Here is a 23,388-nt window from a genome sequence, read left to right on the forward strand (position 1 = left end):
CTGGTTGAAAATAAGCTATTCTTAAAAGCTTCTGAAAACAAGCTAAAATCAATTCATGGACAATGTCATAATTTGTTTCATAAACTCTTTCAAATAGTCTCTGAAGCTTATGTCAATAATAAGCGAAAATAATCCGATCCAACCATGAATTAAGGTTACAGTTGTTTATCTCACTTTTGGTAGGTCAAAGTCAAAGAAAGTAAAATTGAAAATTTGAAAGAGTCTAAACTTGACTTCATATGCTTCAAAAATGAACTAATTCATCATTTTCTTTCCATTTTCCAACAACTTATCAATTACAAAACAAATCTAGAACTCAAATACAGAACAAAATATAGAACATAACTTTAAATGATAGTATTATATCACCTCAAAATGTTGCTCTACATTTGGTAAGCAAACACTTCTTGTACACAATCCACATCTTATGAGATTTGATGACGACGACGATGTTCAAAACAATTCAATTCGCACAAATGTTGTGCGAAAGAGACATAACAGAATCAATAATATTCTCACTTCTTGCTACATTTGTTGTATAAGCTATAAGCTCCTAAAACTTTAACCCGGTCTAACTGGTTTTTGAAGGACAGCAGATAACACGACTACGGGTTTACCCGATCCAAAACTATCAACCTTTTCGCCCACAACCCATTTCAATTTCTTATAACCAAACCTTTCAATCAACCTTGTAAGAGTTTGTTTCTTCTCTTCACTATCACAAAAGAAATTATCAAGCCAAAACAAACCACCGGCCCTCAAAACTCGATCGATATCAAACATCAAAAACTCCAACTTTTCAACCTTCCCTCCACCAACATCCAACGCATTCGAAGCATGAATCAAATCAAACACATTGTCGTAAAACGGAAACCTATGATCTAAGCTCAAGTAAATCGGAAAAAGTCCTCTTGCAGCAATGAATTCACTAAATGGTGCATCAACGTTAAGAGTATTTGTAATCACAGTAACATTTCTATCAAACATTCTAGCAGCAAAAGAACCAGAACCACCACCAATATCAAACCCTACTCTAATTCCACCATTTCCTAAACCTAAAACATCATCAATCAAAAAATCATTTTTACTCTTACCCTTCAAAAACCTTTGATTCTCATTCCCACCACTCACCAAATCAAAACAATTAACACAATCTCTACTCAGTTTCTTACCTTTCAAACACTCAAAACTCTTACAATTCAAACCACTCCAATTAAAAGTGTTATTACCTAAAGGCTTCCAAAGAGAAACAGGAAAAGGAAAAAACCCTAATTTTGAAACAGTTTTGGAAAAACACCTTCTTCTTGGTAATGGCTCACACCCTCTTAAGATCAGTTTCTGAGCTAAACTCCAATCGTCAGGACAAGTTCCAGAAAGCTTGTAACTCATGAACTGAGACAACAAGTCTGAATTTTTCTCACAAGAATGACCAACAGATGAAACCATTTCAGTGATCCCAGTTCTTGAATCTTTACCTAGAGGAAGTTGATGGCGTTGGAGGAAGATTTTCAGCTCATTTGCAATGTTGGGTCTTGAAAGATCAAATCTTTCATAACCAAGAAGCTGTTTTTCCATCTGGGCTAGTTTCTTCTGAGACAAATCAATCTCTCTGAGTATGAGCGAGACTTGTTCTGAGACAAGAGAGATGTTCTTGTTGTGAATAACGTTGCTGGTGTTGTTTTTTGAGGAAGAAGATGAAGTGAAAGCATAGAGAGCAAAGAGATTGGTTGTGATGACACAGAAAATCATGAGAATGTTAACAGCTGAAGAACAAAGTGATGCTCTTTTGAATCTTGCGGTTCCATCACCGATTTTCAGAGAAACTGAACCCATTTTTGGTGAATCAGTGAAGTAGATTTGGATGAGTGAGGAAGAAAAGCTTGGTTTCAAAGAAACCAAATCTCAATCAAACATTTGTGTCGGTTTGTGTTTGTGGCATTTTTTTCTTCATGTTACTACTTTAACTAATGCTTTTGTGTGTAAATGTTTTGTTTACTGAGAAATTAAAATAATGTTAATGTAATTTTTTTTTCTCTAAATACTGATAATGAGATCTATTATTATTCTATTAATATAGTAAAAAGAGATCTATTATTAATTTATGATCAACTTGGATTTTTTTATTATTTTAGTAAAAAGAAAATGTATGCCAGTTGTCATGTGTGAATTTAATTAATGTTAGGCAGAGAAAATAGTACTACTTGCAATAAAAGTGAATTATTATTTCAGGTGAATATTTTGTGTGATATTAAGAATGTTGAAAAAAAATAGTTAAATTGAAAAATTAATGAATAAAAAGGAATTAAAAAAAATTATTGACAAGTCCTATGTCTTTAGAGTATTTTATTTATAATTTTTTAAATATTTTTATGGAGATTTTTTATATATGAAATGACAAACAAACATTTAAATCAATGATTTTCAAATATTATTGCAATGAAAATATTATTCACTGAAAATATTTTTCCAAAAATGATAAGTATAGAGTTTTTTGTAAAATAATTTAGTGAGTAACTTCACATTTTAAGTTTAAGTGTGAAGAAATTAAAGAAATATTTAAGAGTGTACACATTGTTTTGAATTGATTTAAATAGATTACTAGTATTAACTTTGGGGAGTGTTATGCGATAATGCACCATTACCTTACATCAAGAACCAATGCGAATAATAATTAAATAATAATGAGATCTAAAGGTGAAACTTTTGTCAAATTACAACAAAATAATTGAAGCCTTTTGAAAGTCTTTATCAGATTTATATAAGTGTTACTTTAAGGTAAAGAAAGTTGAAGTAAATAAAATAGTTTAACAACTTTTAGGAAACCATATTTATAGATTATTGGATGTTGAAGAAAGCATTGTGATAATGTATAGTTTAAGTATAATTAATAGAATTCATTTGTGTGTAGAATTAAAGAAAGCGACTGTTGAGGAGGTGGATCTTTAAGGTGTCAACCTTCCCAAATTGAATAAGTGTTATATTGAAACTTGTCTAATAGCCTAGGCTCCCACCAAGGACGAGAGAAAATATATTTTTGTTAAGGTGGCGCTTTATTGTGAACTTTTCTATTTTATTTTATGTTAAAAGAGTGTTATTGCAATGTATATGTATTGTATGCTTTCTAGATATTATGTCTTGTATTAATACAATGTCTTTACTCAATAAAGGAATGAGGGATACTCGAAAAATAAAACTCGAATTGATTGTCGAGGAGATTGTGAAGCCGATGAATCCCATGACAGATGTTGATGTGAATGAGTACCCCAAAGAGGTGACTAGATCCGGGAAGAAGGGTGATACCGGGAATAATGGGTATGGAACTACAAAGCTTAACATTAGGAAGAAAGACATTGCAGAGAGAAACCTCATATCCATTTAAGAACATGAGGAATACTACTAATAGGTTCTAAGAATGTCAGTGATGATTCGAGTGGAAAAGGTTGAGAAAAGGTCATGTTGGAGATAGACCCCTAAGAAGAAAGTTATGGTAGAGTATAATCCATATAGGACGGCTCTTGGGGGAACAACCATTATTGTTCATCTTTTACGTTATCACATTTTATTTTTCAACATGGGGTCGATGACAACTAAGGGTCTTTATAGTGTCATCCTTGAAAATGACTATACTTATTTGAATTATATATATCACTGAGATTTCCCATTGTGAGATGATAACAGCGTCTGATTATCATATGCATAGGGCGCCACCCTACTTTTTCTAGGGTTCATTGGAAAAGGCGATACTTTGGATCTAGGGAGGCTTCGTGAAGAGCAAGAGGCCTTCTAGAGACATCTTTAGTCAGCAAACTCATAGAAAGACAAGGTGCTTAAAGATCTTGATATTGCGAGGAAGTTGTTGAAGGAAACTTTAGAGGAAATTGGGAAGTTTGGTGTCCCTTATACTCTAGGTTATAATTTATGGGAGCTTGAAGACCCTATTGAGAAACAACGTGGTGCAATTAGAGAAAAGGAGGTGGTCCTGAGCAACCTCCATAAAACTTTGATGGATATAGAGAATGCTCTTACCAGGTTCATTGATCCTCTTAACTCATACTAGAAAATGTTGTAAGACTAGGGAGCTGCTTTTGGAGAATCACATAAGGCCATGCAAGAGAAATAAGATGCTTTGGGAAATCTCAGAAAACTGAGAAGGTGGACTTGGAGAGTAAGTATACCATAGCTGTGGAGGCTGGTTATGGTTGTCTACGGGCTTCATTTGAGAATGCCTTAAAGTAGGTGGAGCTTCTCCACTCCCAGACTGAAAATATCCAGGGAAAATAATCATGTTGAACAACAAATTTTGAATGGGAAGTTAGTTCCCCTTGCCAGAAAATCAACATCTTAGTGGCTAGCTACCAGATATGGGCGAGCCATGTGCACCACCTATGTGTTTTAGATTTATGGTGTCTTTTTTCGTGCATCGCTTTCACGTACGAGGTTTGATGGTTTGATTTTTTATGTACAACAATTAAAAAATATTTCATTAATATTAATCATTGAAAATTAAAAAGACAAACAATAAAATCAGAAATTAAAAAAATAATAATCACACCCTTAAACATAACATGAGAAGAGTGTCCCCACCGTCAAGAATGTATGTCACTATGGCGTGAATCAACAAGACTCTTAATTAAAACTTAAAATAATTATTTATCATGATTGGTTAGTTATAAATTCAATATCATTATGCTACTAGCATGCTTCGTTTCATATTGTGTTATGTTAGAGTATTGGATTTCTTTTTTAATGCTTTTTCTCGAGCTTGCTTTAGCTTTATCTTCTCATGCTTTCTCTGCAATGACTTTATTAGTTTTCACTTGTTCATCATTGGGAAATATTGGGCAATTTCCAATGTAACAATTCTCATTTATCAACTTCCTCCTCTATAACTTCTAATGTTCATTCTCTTTTAGCTATCTCTTTTGCAATTTCTTTCTCTTCTTGCTAAATTATCTTGTCCAAATGACGTGGGTCAAAGATAAAGGTTAAAAAATAAGGATTATTTCCATGATTGAGTTAAAAAAAAAATTTAATTATTCAAGAATTATTCTAAGATACGAACAAGAATCAAGAAGAAGCAGAAATCTGAAAAAAGGTAGGCTAACATCGAGATGAATATGTTTAAGTCTGTCAACATCCCATTCAACTCCAGCGTTTAAGTCTGTCAACATCCCATTCAACTCCAGCACTTCCTTCTTTGTGATTGGTGTGCTCTTCTTGACGACCGCTTTACATTTTTCTGGGTTGCCTTCTATTCCCTTCTCAATCGGATAAAACCCCCAAAATTTATATATATATATATATATATATATATATATATATATATATATATATATATATATATATATATATATATATATATATATATATATATATATATATATATATATATATATATGCAATCAATAAAAAATGTAGAATTTTCTTCTTATTTTATTTTTACTCAATTTTTAAAAATAAAACTCTCTAAAACCTACATTATTTTCATTTTTAAGATTTAAAAAGTTATAAATAGTATATAGATGTAAAATTAAATAACCAAACAAATTTTATTTTTTTATAATTTTAAAACAAAAACTATTTTATAAAGCTAAACACACTCTAAAGTGTTGATTATTCATTCAAAAAATGTCAATGACTTCCAAATAATATTGACTAAAATATTTTTCAACTGAAAATGTCTTTCTTTTTTTACTCAACTGAAAATGTCTTTTCTAAAAATATAACGTTTATTTATGGTTTTTTTTTGGACTAGTTAAATTGTAGTTTTTAATACAATATTGTAATCCTCCATTTCATTTCTTATAAAATGATTATTTATTTTTCTATTAAAAGTGTATCTAGTTCTTTTTTTTTTCATTTATCATAATAATGTACTATTTTGTTAAGTATAACTAGACCAATATTTACAATCTTTGAGTTTTGAGTTTAATCAGTTTAAGAAATTACTCGTTGAATACAATCTTATACAAATTGTATACGATTGATAGTTAAGGCCTGAAGATCAAATTACAACAACAATTGAAGGCTTTTTCAGTGTCTTGTTATCTCATACGAAGTGGACAATAATTGATAGTCTTGTTATCTCATATGAAGTGGACAATATGAAGGCTAAAATCGATCACAAAAGCTACTTGCATTAAAACAAATATTGTCATTTTTCATGCTGTATACCATGTACTTTTAATTTCTGAATTTCACAAGTCAGAAATATTTTTTATATCCATGACTTTTATGTGGGATTTGAATTTTGAAGCCGCTGACTTGAATGAAATTCAAAATAGAAAACATCCCAAATGTTGATTACAGACGTCAAGGTCTTGGGGAATTGCACCTAAGATGCTTAGCATGGGTTTAGGATAAAGTCACAGATATGCAGTGCCCAGTAAAATCAATAAGCAACCATAAGAATGATTATTTACTCAACATGAAATTCAATTGCAATAAAGTATGATGAGTTGTTTTCTCATTAATAAAGTACTCTGGAATTCAACCAAATCATCAACACTTATCTTCCCTTCCCCATTTTACTCAGGTACCACTATTTCATACCAACTTTGCTTTCCCCCATTAAATTTAACTTCCATAATTGAAAACCCTACAAAAACAAACAAATTTACTAATGACCAGATGACAGATTCACCAGAACAAAACACAGTTGGGGAATGCAATAACAGGTGACAACATCATGAGGTAAATTACTTACTAGCTTAAAACTATAGGTTTTTCTCCATTCTCAACATAGTGGCCAAAACCGCGGAAAATAAATTATATTAGATCACTACGAAGACACATAAGAGTGTGTAAAACAAAAATACCTTCCAAACTGTTTCAAAGGAATTGCTGTCAACAGCATCAAAAATTACTTCAATAGATTGCATCGACTTGGAAATATGAACAGAGGAAGGTGACGGAATATCTCCAACTGCCTGTCCAATTGCTTGTTTCTGTGGAAAGTCAAATCAAAGATACACCATAGTTGATTGAGACGCATACCACAGTCCTTAACAATTGATAGTACACAACTCTGCAAACTCCAAAGCAGATAATTCTATCAAAATCACAAGGAAGCACAGTTGCCATTCACTTGGGGCAAATTTAATTGAAATTGAATCTGCACCTATGTTGTTAATCTCAGACAACGTAGCGCTGGACCCCAAAAATACACTATTGTGACGACTAAAACCATATAATCCAACCGAAGGTGTGGCGGTGAAGGACTGCTCTGTAAGGAGGTTAGCAGACAGATGGTGAGGGGCTGCTCTGCCACGCTATGCCGCAAAAGTCAGGGCTATATAGCACCCTATTGACAATAAAGATTTGCACAATACAATGCCTAACAGATCAACGAAGTATTTTGATGATTAGGTCATCAACAACATACAATTAATGCCACAACCCTAGTGTTCCATTCTACTGATGCTAATGGCTCTATCACTGATGCCACCAATTAATACATGTTACCAACAAACTAGTAATTATTGTGGAAACTAATATCCTAAACAAACAGGATAAAAGCTTGATTAGTTGTTAAGACATAAATTAATAGGCCAGCTCATTGCCAAAGAGAATCATCTTGAACTAAGCACAAAGATAGAAAGCAAACCTGTAAAAGAAAATATACTCAATTTAATTCCTAAATCCATCCAAAAGGAAGCAAACACATCATGAAGTTACAGTTAATGCTACAGTGCAAAATAGCTCCAATGCATGATATGTACAGAACAGACTTCTCTGCCAGGTGTGATTGGAAGGAGGGAAGGAGCTGAATAAAGGTCGGAAAAAAAAATAAGATTGTATATTTAAAATGGAACTTTATGCATCATAATTTAAGTTTTACTAGAAACACCAACAAAAATGTCCAAAATTCCATTTAACTCATAAATATAAGCAGAAAACTTACATTTAATACTAAATCCAACATAAATTGTATCCACAACCTTGCATTAAGAGAAACTGAGAAAGCATGTCATGCACGGCGTTTACTCAAACGCCATGAATTTGGCTCATGGTATCTATCATAAAGTGGTTCGATACGCTCTTGACGCTTCCGTTTGCTCATCTTTGTAGGATCTGCCACTTTAAAGAATCTTGGAGCCAACTCAACAAGCCACTTGGGGTCTATGACTGTGACCTCACGCATATATTCCTTAGTTGTCATTACAAGCTCATGGTATATGACCCAGTCTGGCTGCCTCTGGAACAAAGCTGAACTTGGATGGATATATACAGGCTGATTCTCAACTAGTGTTCTGTAACCTTCTTGGGGGTCCTTTCTAGCTGCATGAAAAAAGAACCCTGCAGTGATAGCCTTCCTGATCTTGGTGAAGTTTTTTCCAGCACTCACAACATCCAATTTGTACCTGAATATCAGTGTTGATGATTTAGAGTACAATTTAATCCGACTAAGCATATATAAAAAAAATCATCATAACTATAAACCCACATGATAACAGAAAATTGTTAGTAACAATAATGGCAACAAAAAGCCCAAAGTGAAAATACATAGGTATTCACTATATAAGGAGAAGATTTTTTTCCTTTTCATTATAGTTTGAATATAAAGAATAAAATACTAAAGGCGCCAGTAAAACCGTTGAGAACCAAAAATTATTGTGCAAACAAAATATATAGAACTGAAGGGAAGCCTTGACATAAGGGTTGAAAAGCCATTGATGTGACAAGAAGGTCACGGCCTTCAATCATAAAATTAGCCTCTTACAAACCCTTTGCATGATATAAAAATTACCTAGGACTATACTCCCTGCAACATATCTTACATTAAGAAAGCAGAACAAAAACTACCTATAAAAATGAAGAAAGCAGAACAAAAATACCAAAGCAAGCAACACATTTGTAGATATCATATAAATAGATAGATAGACATCTTACTTGTCCATGATGGTGAGAAGTTGTTTCCTTACATCCTGGGCTCTTCTCAACGACCGAGATTGAACAAAATTCTCAAAACACCAGGGTCCAGAAAAGTTTTTATTTTTCCAGGATTCATAAACAGCAAGAAGTGTAAGATGGTCACCCTCTGGCTGGAAAAACCTTGCTCTTTTCTGATCTGCTTGGGCCTGTTTCTCCCTGGGCCTGTAAAAAATATTGCCAGTCTGGATCATGGCAATTATGGTCAAAATCTCATCACTGCATCCAAGGTCTACACTGGCAAGTAGCATCTTGGACAGTGGTGGATCCAGGGGAAATTCAGCCATTTTCCTCCCCAACTTGGTTAAAAGGCCCTCTTCATCCAATGCTCCAAGACTATAAAGCTGCTCCATGGCGGAAATAAGTGCTTGTGGGGATGGTGGATCCATAAAATCAAATGACAAAAGATCATTTATGCCCATGGCTTTCATGCTAAGAGTAGTCATGCCTAGATTTATCCTTTGAATCTCTGGAACAGAAGTAGGTGACATCTCATTCCTATATGCACTCTCAGTATAGAGGCGATAGCACTTTCCAGGTCCAGTACGCCCTGCCCGTCCAGCTCTTTGTTTGGCTGAAGCTTGTGATATTGGAGTTATCACCAAGGAATCAAGACCTTGCTTCGGGTTATAAACATTTTGCTTAGCGAACCCCGGATCAATAACATAAAATATTCCATCAATAGTCAAAGAAGCTTCAGCAATGTTTGTAGCCACAACCACTTTCCTTTTTCCAGGAGGAGCAGGGTCGAATATCCTAGATTGCATTTCACTAGGAAGAGCACTATAAACAGGTAAAATGATCAGCTCTGGGACATTCTTGCCCAATCCCTTCATTCTCTCGTAGAGAGACTGACAAGCAAAATCAATCTCCTCCTGACCAGTTAAGAAAAGAAGAATGTCTCCTTCAGGCTCTGTCAAGTGGATCTGTAGGACAGTGATCAAAGACGCGTCCAAGTAATCACTTTCTGGCTGTTTGGTATAAAGTATCTCTACAGGAAAAGTTCTCCCAGGAATTGTGAAGATGTTACAGTTAAAGAAATATCCTGAAAACTTTTCAGCATCAAGAGTAGCAGATGTGACAATCAATCGCAGCTCAGGTCTACGCTTCACCAGCTGCTTGAGCAGTCCGAAAAGAACATCAGTATGAATAGTTCTCTCATGGGCTTCATCAAGCATTATAACAGAATACTGTGACAGATTCTCATCAACCAAAATTTCCCTAAGAAGCATACCATCAGTCATGTACTTGATAACAGTATCAGGTCCGGTGCAATCCTCAAACCGAATGGCATAACCTACTTCCTCTCCTAATCTACAACCAAACTCTTCAGCAACTCTCTTTGCGACAGACATTGCAGCCACTCTACGGGGTTGAGTACAACCAATTTTACCTCTGGTGGTGTAACCTGCTTCAGCAAGATACTGTGTAACCTGCGTAGTCTTACCAGAACCAGTTTCACCAATCACAACCAAGACCTGATTATCTAGAACAGCCTGAATCAATTCTTTTTTTAACTTGTAAATTGGCAAACTTTGCCTCTGTTCCTGAATAGAAAGCTTTGACCTCTGCCCAAAAGTAATTGTTTTCCCATAAGCATCTTTCTTCCATTCTGGCATATCGTAGGCCGATAAGCCAACACCCCTCAGCTCTTGGGCAAGATGCCTTTCCCCAGACTCTGGCATAGGGTCCTCCCAAGGACGATTGAGATCCTTTGGGATTGAATCTAGCATGGTACGCTGCTGCTGTTCTCTTACTTCCCTACGCTCCTTTATAAGTGCAGATTGGAGCGCAGCAGCACGACCCAGAGAACCTTCTGGATTCTTAAATATCTTGACAGGAGACATATCCATTGAGTACCTGCTCTGCCCTTGCAAGAAGGCGGGTTCATCGTCATTCATCTCAATCTCAAGCTCTTCTTCAGCGCCTTCCTCTTGGTACATGACTCCATCTCCCTCATCATCATAAGTGGGATACTCTGAAACACTCAAAACCCCTGAAGCAATCAACTGTTTTGCTTCCCATATCTCAGGAGAGCTCATTCTCTTTAGCGGCCTGCGGGTAGAACCAATATCATCCTCCTCCACAATCCTGATCCCAGAAAGCCCTGTCCTAGCCACAGGCCCATCTTTCGAATCTTGTGGATTTGTCCTAAAAGCTTCCTCCTCTGAGCTCTTCTTCAACGGAAGAAGATCCTTCCCGGTATGCTGATCAACATCCCTCATGGAAAGACTCAACTTGGAACCAGAAACAGAAATCACCTTCACATAAACCTGCTGATCCCTTTTAACAACCTCCTTAGCATTAACAATCTTCCTAGTAGCCATCTGAGAAACATGAACCAAACCCTCCTTCCCTCTTAAATCATCCAGCTGAACAAAACACCCAGTATCCATCACCCTAGAAATTCTTCCTTTATAAACCATATACAACTCGGGTTCGCCGGAGCCACCATGCCTCGAATCTCTTTCTTTACTACCTTTCTCATCAACATTCTCCTCCCTTCCATGTTCACACTCTTCATACTCATCTCTCCTCCGCCTCTCATATTTATCCCTATCATTCCCCCTTTTATCATCTCTTTCATACCTATCTCTATCTCTATCATTCCCTCTTTTATCGTCTCTTTCGTACCTATCATTCCCCCTTTTATCATCTCTCTGGTACCTATCTCTTTCTCTATCATTCCCCCTTCTATCATCTCTGTCTCGGCCTCTTTCTCTATCATTCCCCCTTCTATAATCCCTTTTATCATCTCTATCATACCTATCTCTATCCCTGCGCCTATCTCTGTAACCATCATCATCATCCCTACCTTTTTCATACCTGTCCGGTTCCATCTGCTTCTGCTTTTCTCTAGCCTCCGCTTCAATCTCGTTCCTAAGCTCCTTAGCACGATCCCTATCATCTGAAATCGCCAACGCCTTAAACTTAGTCTTGGAGGTAGAGTTCTCCTTCTGATTCTCTTTCTCCTTCTTAGGTTTAGGAGGAAGAATAGCATGAATAATGGTGAGAAGAGTTCGAACGAAATAATCCGGCATCTCCGCACCGTTTTCTTTCAATTTGGAATCGAATTCTTCAACAGACTCGGACGAGTGACCTAAATCGGTAATAAACTCGGCGAGAACCTTGTCGCCGGTTCCGGTGTGAGATTCTAACTCGGTACATACCTTAGATACGAGTGAAAGATAGTCAAGTTTCTCCTTCAATCCATCTTGTTGAATTTCGGCACCCATTGTACAAAGCTAGCAACAACAACAACGAGTTGAATTGAGAGAAACCCTAACGGTGAGTCAAATTGTTAAACCCTAAAAATGGTTTTGAAGAAACTGGTTTTGATTGCAACAACTGTGATGGAGGCTTCGTTTCTGAGAGGCGAGAGCAATTTGATGATTTAAAACATCAAAATATTCCCAAAGATATAAAATAGTAATACATTAAATTGGGTATAAAAATACAAAAATTAGACGTCTACCGCACGGCCAAGTTTTATTGAATTGCTATAAAAAAATATGAAATGTATTTATATGAATGTTTATACTTTATTAAGTGTATTTTTTATTAGAGTTTAACCGAAATACAATGATAGTGTATTTTCAAGATAAATAATAATATATATTTTCAACATAAACAAATAAAAGAAAAAAAACTTAAATTTGTGAAGTCTAAAAAGTAGTGTACTTGGTAGACAAATAAACTCAAACTATTTTTTACAATGATTTTGTAAGAATAGAATTTAACATAAAATTATTAAATAATTTCAAATAATAGTTTTTTTAATTTAAGCTTTAGTCATTTCAAAATTTTAATCCAAAATTGATATGGAATGTTTTATATTTGTCCAATTCATTCATAAGTATTGATAAATAGTTTAAAATAAAAATGAATGAAAAAATAAAAGATTTAATTAAAATTAAAATAAGTTTAACTTTTATTTTAAAAATATATAAAGTAATCCAAACGGATGAGCATAGTGTAAAAAAAAATTATACCGAATCAAAAATAAAAGAAAAATATAAATTCTCAAAAGAAAAAAGAATAGATAAATATATTGATAAAATAGAAAAAATCAATGATATACCTAAAAACAAAAAATAAGATTTTTTTAAATAGAAAAATTGAAACATGAGTGAGTAATAGACTAAAATGTGAATCATAAAAAAACTAAGTTAAAGAAACACAATCAAAATGAAAGAAAAAAATATTAATAAGAAAATTCTATACAAACAAATTGTATAGAAAAATAACTTAAAATTCATACTTTTCAACAAAAATAAAATATTATTTTAATTTAAGAAATAATTCATTTATAAATAGAATTGTCTGATGTAGTTAATGGGATAAAAGAGATATTGAAAAGGTGAGTACATGTGTGACTTGGTTTTTCTATGAGTGGTTTTTTTTATTATTAATTTTTAGTAGCACTAAACAATTAATATATAATTTGAGCATATTTATTTTGAATAAATATTGATGGAATGGTACATGAAATATCTTCAAAAAGGAACAATATGAAAAACGTGAAACAAATTTTTCTGAAAAGAACGAAAAACATAGGTTATTGGCTTGATTGGCAAGCAAACTAGCTGGTCAATGTTTTTCTTCCTTTTTTTATGACTAGTCAAAACGCGTTTTACAAAAGTTTTGTAAAACGGACCAGAAATGCTTATAAATAGCCATCATTAAAGAGGGTATAAAACTTTAAGCAACAAGGAACCTATAAACTTTGCACAGCAAAAGCATGAAACCATAACAAACTGAAAAGATTGATTGTATTTAGTCAACATTATATAAAACGTTTCGAACAATAACATAGCAAGCAATGCATGACATAATCCTAATAACACAAATACATTATCAGGGCCAAACTCCCAATTCCAAATTTGAATTAGTTAAAAATGAACAAAGTTGTGGTCGTGAGCTTCACGATCAAATCACATGCCTGCTTTTGTTATAGGTGGTTTTCGCCTTTTTTGAAGGTTATCTACCATTCTATGAAGAGTGTTGATTTCAAAGTCTTTTTTTCTCAATTGCTCCTTCAATGATTCAATCTCCAATTCACTTTCTTTCGATCGTTGATTCCGCAACTGTTCCTTCAACGATTCAATCTCCGATTCACTTTCTTTCAATCGTTGATTCAGTGCTTCAATCTCCTTCAAGTGCTCCAATTCACTTTGTTTCAAACGTTGATTCAGACTTTCAATCTTTTTCAAATGGACCTTCTTTTCAATTTCATGTTTCCCTTGTAAAGCTTTCAGGGCATAATCCTTTTCAACTTCAGGATCCATTTTTAATTTCTTGTTCTTGGATGCGTCAAGTGTCTCGTCCTCTTGTAAATCTCTCTTTTTGTTGTGATTATCAAATTCCATTTTCCGAACATATACATTGACATTGCCCGTACTCAAGTGACATGTTACAAATTTCTGCAGACGCCCACTTGTATCCTAAAATAAAGTAATACACGTCACTGACTGGTAAGAGATTGATCAAAAAGGGACGCAACATACTTATAATTCAGTGATATAAAACTACAACATCAATTTATTATAAGAAACTTTGAATAGAAAAAAAGATTCCATTTTGTTTAACCGTCAGTCACGAGAGTAAGTTATTTTGCCATCAGACTTTGGGAAGAGATTACATAGATAACAATAAAACATCTATTAGAAAAAATGAAGGCAAGTATTATGATAGTGAATGGAATCCATGGTTATGTATTTCTTTCCCTAAGCTAACCAACAAACAAACTCGGTAATACAGAGTAGCATCAATAAATGTTGGTATATAGTATATGTACCGCTGTTTGGCTGCCTTGAAGATTTTCATATGCCTCATGTGCCTCTCGTTGGTTCTTAAAGATAGCTGAGGCCGAATACGTGTCACTTTTACCACTCCTGGCAGGCTGCAGCAAATTTTACAATGGATCAGAACTCAAACAAGGAAAATAGTCCAGTGAATGAATTTCAACAAGAGTACCGCATAACAAAACTAAAAGTTCTCAAATTAAAGGCATTCATGTTATTCCAATAATTCCTGATGATCCTCTTCCTCAACATTGGGATACTGATAGGACATACTAATACACTATACCTTTCGTTCTATTGTGAAGTCTCCGGGAACAATTTCGTGTAGTGTTTCACTGTTCACAAAGGTTGGTATTCTGTGAATAAGCAGCTTCGACATCTCACTCTCTGAAACCTAAAATGAGACAACAGAAAACAGTGATGACAATAATTACTAACCATCGTGAGTATAATAACAACTCATTACTGAAAATTTATACAATACAATGACTTACAGGCTCTTGAACCAATGATAACGGAAATGGCTTATCAACGCCATGTTTAATCTTTGCAAGAACAAGTTTCATTGTTGCACATGCATCGTCTTGACAATCATGTGAAGCACCCTCTTCCCGAACTCCATGGCCTAACACAGCCTGACACAACAAAAAGTGACAAGCCGTGAATCTTAGATTAATATTTGCAGTATTTCTTTTTCATTAATCTTACTACTGTAACTTGCTTGTGAGATTGAACGGTGTAATACTTTAAATTCCAAAGCATAAACAAGCAAAGTTGCACAATAAACAACCTTCATTCAAAACAACAGAGTCTTAACGAAATTCCTCCAAAGAAAATAACTATATGGACACAACTCATAATAATACTTCATAACATAGATGGTGTTTAATACAGAATCATAATCTTTGCATTGATTGCATTTAATAAGTTGCAACTTGCCTGACACAAATTATTTAAAGAAGGTCTCCAGTTAGTAGATCCATCCATGGGTTGGAAGATGTATGCAGTGTCAACCACTCTAGGATAATCTATCTTTAGTACTGCAAATGACTGCAATTAGTAATAGAAAACCAAGAAAAAGAATGCAACGAAACTCAAGCCCTTCGTATACACAGAAACAAGCAGTAGGCCATTCAAGGACACAGCTAAATAAAATGTACATGACACTTACCGGATAGATCATTATGTAAACTGTGTCCCACTAATATGGCTCCACTGGATAACAACTTCTTCATTGATTTCTGCAAAAGTACAGCACATTTCTTCATTAAGCATTTGAAAGGATGATATAGGAAAACCACAAAATGAACCACGAAATTACTTGTATATCAGCTAAGGAGCGAGTCACTGTCTCTAGATCCTTAGAAGAGACACCAGTAATTGTTGTTCTGTAGTCTGTGATTGCTTTCTCTGGTTTAACAAGTTCGTGTAGTTTGACCTGAAAAGTTCTAAAATCATCAATCTTACAGAAGCTCAATCTTTGGGCAGGTAGGGAAGAAGTGGACTGACTAGAGTGACCAAGTAAAAAAAAGAAGAGCCGGCATATATTATTCACCTCTAAATTGTGATCTACAACACAAACTTTGACTACAGCGTCAGTCCCATCTTCACAAAGAACCATTTCACAATCAACAGCAAGCATTGTAGTGGATTTTATCCCCTTGGACTTCTTTTTAATGTCTATCACTAACCATCCCTTCATTTTCCACAGAAAAACCAACATACATAATGGATAAGTGCCTTGTTTGACTAAAAACTAACATAACCCATATGTTTATAAACTGTAGCAGACAGTTGCTAATAAATCAACCAAACTAAAGCAAATAGTAAAAAAGGTGTAAGGATGATAAAAAAAACTCAATTCTAAACATGATCAATTGAGAAAACAAGGACAGCGACAGTATCATATTGCAAAATAAAATTAAGCCCGACTTGCATACACGGACCACAATAAACTACGCCCTGCATTCCGTATCTATTATATTTAAGGGGACACACAGATTTAAAAATAATAAATTGTATATCTTTGGACTCAAATATCCTTATTCCATTTCCTATTTTCCCTAATATTTTGTTGTTAATAGCAATTTAGATTTCGAAGTTATCTCTCCTAACCAATGCTATAGTTAAAGAAAAAAATATTAATTAGACATGAGTTTATAAACATCAATAGTTTTGAAACAAAAACAACAATTGATATGGAATGGAGGAATTCATGGATTTGATAAATTTCATTAAGACAATGGCGGCGCTTTTGATGTGGACCGCAATTTAAAAAGGTCCATATTGATGTGTTCATTTTATCATACATTTATTCTTATCCATGTGCGACATTTATGAAAAGCAATAGCAAAAGCACATGACTACTTTCTAAATTGACATGTGAATGCACCCATATGAACAAATAATTTCAATTTTCTGAACCATTTCATTTTCAAACAAGGAAAATATGAGCAATGAAACATTAATCATCACTGTAAGCTTCATTAAAGAAAATAAGACCAGACTCTTTTAAGGTCAATCTTCTTCTGTATTATTTTCTGAAGCATGCTGTTATATATTATACAATAAATAAATAAAATCCTAAATTTCTCAAGGCACTTCTTTAATGGCATCTTCACCTAGACAAAAATAAAAAGGCCAATGCACATATTTATGAGTATTTAACAAGTCGAGCAGTTCACATTTAAGCAGTGTGCATAACCTCAACAAGGACTACTTAGCATTTCAATTTACGTAAGTTGACCAGAAAAGCCGAGAACAGATAATCATAACAGACCTCGTCAAAACATGGCAATGAATATTCCTTTGTGTACCGCGGGTGCTGAAGAGTTGCTTGGACTAGACTCTGCGCTGCCAACAATTAAGGTTAGAAAAACATAGTAGGATCATGAATAAAAGAAGATTAATCAAGAATTTATAACTATTTGACTTTGAAATTGAAAGTCATGTGAAATCCCATCATCGGTCACAAAACACAATAAGAAGCATAAAGAATAATTGGAAGCCGAATATAATATTTAGACGATGTCTTTGCTAAATATAAAAGATTATATGCATCATGCAATTATCAGTTGTGGTCTCTTGAACTGTAAGTTCTACATTCAAATTCAGGTGCAGCAACAAGACAATTCAACTTGAACGTCAATGTTTATATGGGCAAGAAAGCAACAATTTTGTAAAAGCTATAACAATGGAACTATAATTTAATAAATAATGCATAAGGTACATGTAAATAGTAATGAAATAAGTGACGGCCATTATAAAATTTATTTATAAAAAAATGTTGAATCGATTAAGGAGGCAATAGTAAAGGAAGAAAGCTAAATATACATGTAGCCAGTGTGGCTTTAAGGGGAGGGAAATTAAGTCCTAAAAAATACAAGGAAAACAAAATGCTTATCAATACTCAAGTCAAAATTGGTTAAATCTAGAAATACTTATAATTACTAGTACTTTAAGTGGTAAAATCTAGAAAAGGTTTAACTGCAAAACCCATCCCGGTCTTCAGCAAAACAGTCGTATTGAAAACATACCTGTTCAGGGGAATCATAAGATCTATCTTTCAGTCGCTCCATCGTGTATTGATTAGAATGCTGTCGCATGATGTTACCAATATACTGAGCACAAGAAGAAAATGGGTAAGACAGATGATGTGAGCTATTATTAACTTCAAAAGATAAAATTATATTGAAAAATGATCACCCTTAAATCCTCATCAGTTGAGAATGTCTTGAGAAAATCAGCCAAAACTTCATGGGACCTCTTTGATGGATCACTCATACATGAGCCAAATTTCTTATCTTTAGTGTCCAAGAAGTCTTTCCAGCCACCGAGTTTACCCTTCATGCCTTTGCGTTGTACCAATTTTACAATATCAACCAGCACCTACAGACGTGAAAAAAGAATGAATTCACTGGATTGAGACGAAAGACAAAAGAGTGAAAAAGGTCAAGGTGTAAGATTCCGTTCATCTAAACAAACAGTTGTATACGTCTCTCGGAACTAAACCTAAAATATCAAAACAGTGCAATAACAGGACATTGTGAGTTAGTTTGATTTATACATACAGGTAACTCTACTTACAATGTCAAGGGTTAAAAAGCAAAGATAATGATTGAATTTCAAAAACAAAACAAAAAAGCTTCATTGATAAAGTTCAATACATAAAAAAGTTACCTTCTTTTCTGCGGTGTCTATCTTGTCATCCATAGTTGCCGAACAAAACCTGAATATATACAAATAAAGCGGTTAATATGAGTGAGTACACGCAACAGGGATGCATCATTAGAGGTGAAAGAAGAAGAAGATGATGAAAATATGAATGAGTTTCTCACTGTTTCTAGCGGCCGACGCCCAAATCCTGCGGCGTTTTCCGGTTGTGATGAATGTTGAGGGTTCGCAGTTTAGGGTTTGAGTGATTGTTAAAAATGAGTTCAAAATTAAAATAAAAAGAGTTTAATTGAAATGCAATGAAACTACTCTCGGTCTTTAATCACATGTAAAGTAACCCAAACAAATGATTGTGATTTATTGACCGTGTAAATTTCTCACATGTAAAGTAACCCAAAATGATTGTGATGTATTGATAGTGTAAATTTCTCACATATAAAGTAATCCAAACGGATGATTGTGATGTATTGACAGTGTAAATTTCTTTGACGATGTAAAAAGAGAAATTTGTATAAATAAATAAAAAAAAAAAATTTATTTTTTTCATATACATATTTATTTTTTTCTTAATGCATTTATTTATCCGTTAACTTAAGTTACACATTAGCAACCTTGGTTATATAAATTATCCTAATTTCTCTATTCATCCTTAAAAAAATCAATTGTCTTTGTGCTTGCGAAGCTTGAAAATGCTGCAACCAACAATGCTAACTTTTTATAAACCATGTTATCAGATTTCTTTCCTTGTTCATTCCTATTCAATTTTTTTATTACCATATTTTGTGTTATTTTGTTTTACTGAGATGCACAAATAAAAACCAGATTTAATTTGTCTTTTTTAAGCTTTTTCTTCTGTGATGAAAACAATAGAACCTTCAATTATGAATGAATATGTAAGTTGGAGAGAAAACTTTAATCATCTAGGAATGAATTTCATGATGTTTAACTTTATTTTATTTTTTTTTAGATTTTGATAAAGTTTAATAAAGAAGAAGATAGATATATGTAAAAAAGATTAATTATCAACGGTGTACTGTTATATTTAATAGACCATCAAAATCTAAAAATATAAAATTCGTTATAAATATTAAATGGTTAAAATTATAAAAATAACAAAGTTTACGGTGAGCATTCAAAATATTTAAAGTTTTATATAGACTAAATTAGATAACAAAATAGTTTTTAAGAAATTGAAAATAACTTCTATTAGATATGAACCAGAGTGAAATCTTAAATTAACTTAAAGAACTTCAATATTAATTAAGTCTTTTTTTTAGTATTTGTCTTTATTGTGAATATAAAACAAAATATAGTAAATTTGAGTGATATAGTATTATTATTCAAATAGTACATTAAATTTCATTTTATATTTTCATTAAATGATTCACGTTGTCAAATAAAAATATCTATTTTAACGAAAAGTATCATATTTTAATCATCCACCATCTTAAATTGTATTTCTTTCATGGAGGAGTGACATATTGTATGAGACATCCATAATTCTTGTAGCTCTCATGACATGTTAAGTAGAAGTTTTGGAGGAAAGAGATTATTAATGTTAACAATATTTAATTTTTAGGTGTTATTTCTTAGAGTTGTTTTGGCCGTACTACATTTCCTTTTTTTAACTTCTTCTTTATCTCATAAAGGATCACCTTGTTAGTTTATTCGATTCAGTCGTTAGTGAAGGAGAATTGCGGTCCAAAACGTAGCGGAAATTAAAATTTTCTCCTTTAGAGATCCTTACGAATTGTCACGATCAGTGATAGAATATATACCTCTTGTGACGATTGAAACCTTTGGTGCAGATCTCTTGTGACGATTAAAACCTTTGATGCAGATCCACAGAGCGATCACGAACGTTGAACGATGACAACGTCTCTAATCAGTCCACACGAACGGATTCCTTCAATCTCAACGCTAGCTGGTACGAATGAAGGTTTTGAGTGAGAGAGAGAAAAAACGAAATTAATGCAACCGCAATGAATGCTTCTGCACAAGGGTTCTATTTATAGAACCACTTGTGTGGGCTTCAAGCTAAAAGGCTCACTTAAGTGTATTTTGGCCCATATCTTATAATATGCCCAAAATCACTTAAGCCCATGGTACCTTACCATATTTCGTATTCTACTTAAGTACACCGTACCTTACGATGTTCTATAATTCACTTAAGGGCACCGTACCTTACGGTATTCCTTAGTTACTCTATCTCTCATCAATCCGTCCTTTGTGTGTGACCCTGTAGGTTTTCGTGACGTTGGCAATTATATTAAATCACGCATTTAACATAATAAATAGTGAGCGGTATCTAGCAACACATCACTGCTACCCAAGACACGAAATTGTCATGTGATCTGACAATTCCTTCTGTGATAATACTTATGTGTATAATTACCCTTTTGCCCTTATGTCTATATTGAACACAAGGCATAGACCGTGTCATCCTTGTCCAGTTCAATATTGGGCCCATAGACATTTATCCTGTTATGCAGGATGGGCAAATTCCATCTAGGTCCCTCATGTCCCTCAGCATGCTTCGTGGAGTACCCATCAACTGTCTTTATGGTTATCCAGTTACGGACAACGTTGGATCAGCAATAAAGCACTCGACTCCACATCTAGGATCCATAGTGGTTTCAAGTCGAAGAGTGGTATACACCATTATCACCATGAGAATAACTTATGACATTTTGCATAACTTTCTATATAGTATTCTCATAGCGGGTCAATCCGGTATAAATATTACTCCTAATATTCATACCTATGTTTAAGACTCGATAACTCTTTATCCATGATCCATGAGATGTGATCATCAGTCTACAAACATAATAGTCTTAATGCTTTAATGTTATCCCACTTCACACTAAAGCTCGACTACGGATACTTTAAGAATAATGTCCTTATGTTTAATGTGTTCTCATGATTAAGTCACACTTAATACATTAAACGGACTATCTATTCCAGGGACTTTATTAATCAACCATAATAAAGAAATGCCTTTTATTATTAATAAATAATTCGATACAAGTACCAAAAAGTATTGGCCTCTAGGGCTTACACCAACAATCTCCCACTAGCACTAGAGCCAATCAGGCATACCCCTTATGCCCATTGATCTAGTATGGCCATCATGCTTCTGCTGCGCAAGAGGCTTTGTCAGTGGGTCAGCTATATTGTCAAGTGTAGGTACTTTACATATTTTCACATCTCCTCTATCTATTATCTCTCGAATGAGATGATAACGCCTAAGTATGTGTTTGGATCGTTGGTGAGATCTAGGCTCCTTAGCTTATGCGATAGCACCATTGTTATCATAATAGAGACCAATGGGATCCACAATGCTAGGGACTATGACAGGTTCACTAATGAACTTTTGATCCAAACAACTCCCTTTTCTGCATTTGAGGCAGCAATATACTCGGCCTCGATTGTAGAATCAGCAACTGTATCTTGCTTTGAACTTTTCAAGCTCACAGCGCCACCATTTCAGCAAAACACATAACCATTGGAATCATTCATATTAAAGCGTCTCAGCACCTTGTCTATGTACTCTGACTTAGGCCAAGCATTTTATGATCTATCTCTATAGATTCTGATTCCTAATAATATAGGCTGCTTCACCTAGGTCCTTCGTAGAAAAGCATTCCCCCACCCAAGACTTTACTTGTTGCAGGGTAGGGATATTGTTTCCAATAAGTAATATGTCATCTACATATAATACCAGGAATACGATCATGCTCCCACTAACCTTCTTGTAGACACAAGGCTCATCTTCGTTCTTGATGAATCCATATTGTTTTACTGTTTCATCAAAACGAAGATTCCAGCTTCTGGAAGCTTGCTTCAATCCATAGATTGATCTTTGTAACTTACATATCTTTTGGGCTTCCTCTGGTATGTTAAATCCTTCAGGCTGTGTCATGTACACATCCTCAAGAAGATTTCCATTAAGGAAAGCAGTTTTGACATCCATCTGCCATATTTCATAATCATGATATGCAGCGATAGCAAGTAAAATCCGAACAGATTTAAGCATTGCAACTGGTGAAAAGGTTTCATCATAGTCAATCCCATGAATTTGTTTATATTCTTTTGCAACCAGTCTTGCCTTATAGGTATGTACCTTACCATCCATGTCAGTCTTCTTTTTGAAGACCCACTTGCATCCTATAGGGTTAACTCCTACAGGAGGCTCTACCAAGGTCCAAACTTGGTTTGTGTACATGGAATCCATTTCAGATTTCATGGCTTCTAGCCACTTCTCAGACTCGGGACCAGTTATGGCCTCTTGGTCGGTCACAGGTTCATCTTGATCCATGAGTAATACATCACCTTGATCAGTTATGAGATATCCATATCTCTCAGGTAGTTGACGTATCCTGCTTGACTTACGCTGGTCTTGTTCTACTTGAGCAGGTTGCTCTTCCACAACTTCTTGTGTTTCCTGCTCTAATTCCTCCATAGGTGTATCTATGCTTTG

General features: G+C 34.2%; 3 protein-coding genes across 12 annotated transcripts; all 3 read right to left on the minus strand.

Annotated features, from left to right (window-relative positions):
- Positions 1-240: 240 nt before the first annotated feature.
- LOC127092821 (probable methyltransferase At1g29790) lies at positions 241-1,978 on the minus strand. Its single transcript, XM_051031712.1, has one exon. It carries the CDS (start codon positions 1,831-1,833, stop codon positions 562-564), a length of 1,272 nt encoding a protein of 423 aa, XP_050887669.1. The 5' UTR covers positions 1,834-1,978; the 3' UTR covers positions 241-561.
- Positions 1,979-6,400: 4,422 nt separating this feature from the next.
- On the minus strand, positions 6,401-12,395 carry LOC127092822 (probable pre-mRNA-splicing factor ATP-dependent RNA helicase DEAH5). Of its 10 annotated transcripts, none has more exons than XR_007792304.1 (5): positions 8,893-12,395; positions 7,904-8,363; positions 7,607-7,765; positions 6,819-7,027; positions 6,401-6,598 (listed from the first exon to the last, which is right to left on the minus strand). XR_007792304.1 is itself a non-coding variant. In XM_051031714.1 (2 exons), exons 1-2 carry the CDS (start codon positions 12,165-12,167, stop codon positions 7,970-7,972), a joined length of 3,669 nt encoding a protein of 1,222 aa, XP_050887671.1. In that variant the 5' UTR covers positions 12,168-12,395; the 3' UTR covers positions 7,859-7,969. The 10 variants fall into 10 exon arrangements, 1 of the variants encoding a protein (XP_050887671.1); XR_007792299.1 differs by having other exon boundaries at positions 7,121-7,765; XR_007792303.1 differs by having other exon boundaries at positions 6,401-7,027.
- A 1,278-nt stretch (positions 12,396-13,673) lies between these two features.
- Positions 13,674-19,225, minus strand: LOC127092823 (small RNA degrading nuclease 1). The gene is made up of 13 exons (XM_051031715.1): positions 19,073-19,225; positions 18,915-18,963; positions 18,441-18,623; positions 18,272-18,355; positions 17,515-17,583; positions 16,291-16,431; positions 16,057-16,173; positions 15,907-15,976; positions 15,675-15,775; positions 15,230-15,370; positions 15,022-15,129; positions 14,729-14,833; positions 13,674-14,375 (listed from the first exon to the last, which is right to left on the minus strand). The coding sequence occupies exons 2-13, from the start codon at positions 18,945-18,947 to the stop codon at positions 13,866-13,868; spliced, it is 1,662 nt and encodes a 553-aa protein (XP_050887672.1). The 5' UTR covers positions 18,948-18,963; positions 19,073-19,225; the 3' UTR covers positions 13,674-13,865.
- Between the last annotated feature and the right edge of the window lie 4,163 nt (positions 19,226-23,388).

Source organism: Lathyrus oleraceus, chromosome 6, assembly GCF_024323335.1.
Source record: "Lathyrus oleraceus cultivar Zhongwan6 chromosome 6, CAAS_Psat_ZW6_1.0, whole genome shotgun sequence".
In the NCBI taxonomy this organism is placed as follows: Eukaryota; Viridiplantae; Streptophyta; class Magnoliopsida; order Fabales; family Fabaceae; genus Lathyrus; species Lathyrus oleraceus.

Coding starts and splice junctions, on each gene's coding strand:
- LOC127092821 (XM_051031712.1), bottom strand. CDS start 1,833: ATGGGTTCAGTTTCTCTGAAAATCGGTGATGGAACCGCAAGATTCAAA.
- LOC127092822 (XM_051031714.1), bottom strand. CDS start 12,167: ATGGGTGCCGAAATTCAACAAGATGGATTGAAGGAGAAACTTGACTAT. Junction 8,364..8,892: donor CTTCTCACCATCATGGACAA/GTAAGATGTCTA, acceptor ACTGATATTCAG/GTACAAATTGGATGTTGTGA.
- LOC127092823 (XM_051031715.1), bottom strand. CDS start 18,947: ATGGATGACAAGATAGACACCGCAGAAAAGAAG. Junction 16,174..16,290: donor TTGTAGATCACAATTTAGAG/GTGAATAATATA, acceptor AGAACTTTTCAG/GTCAAACTACACGAACTTGT. Junction 14,834..15,021: donor ACTTCACAATAGAACGAAAG/GTATAGTGTATT, acceptor AATTTGCTGCAG/CCTGCCAGGAGTGGTAAAAG.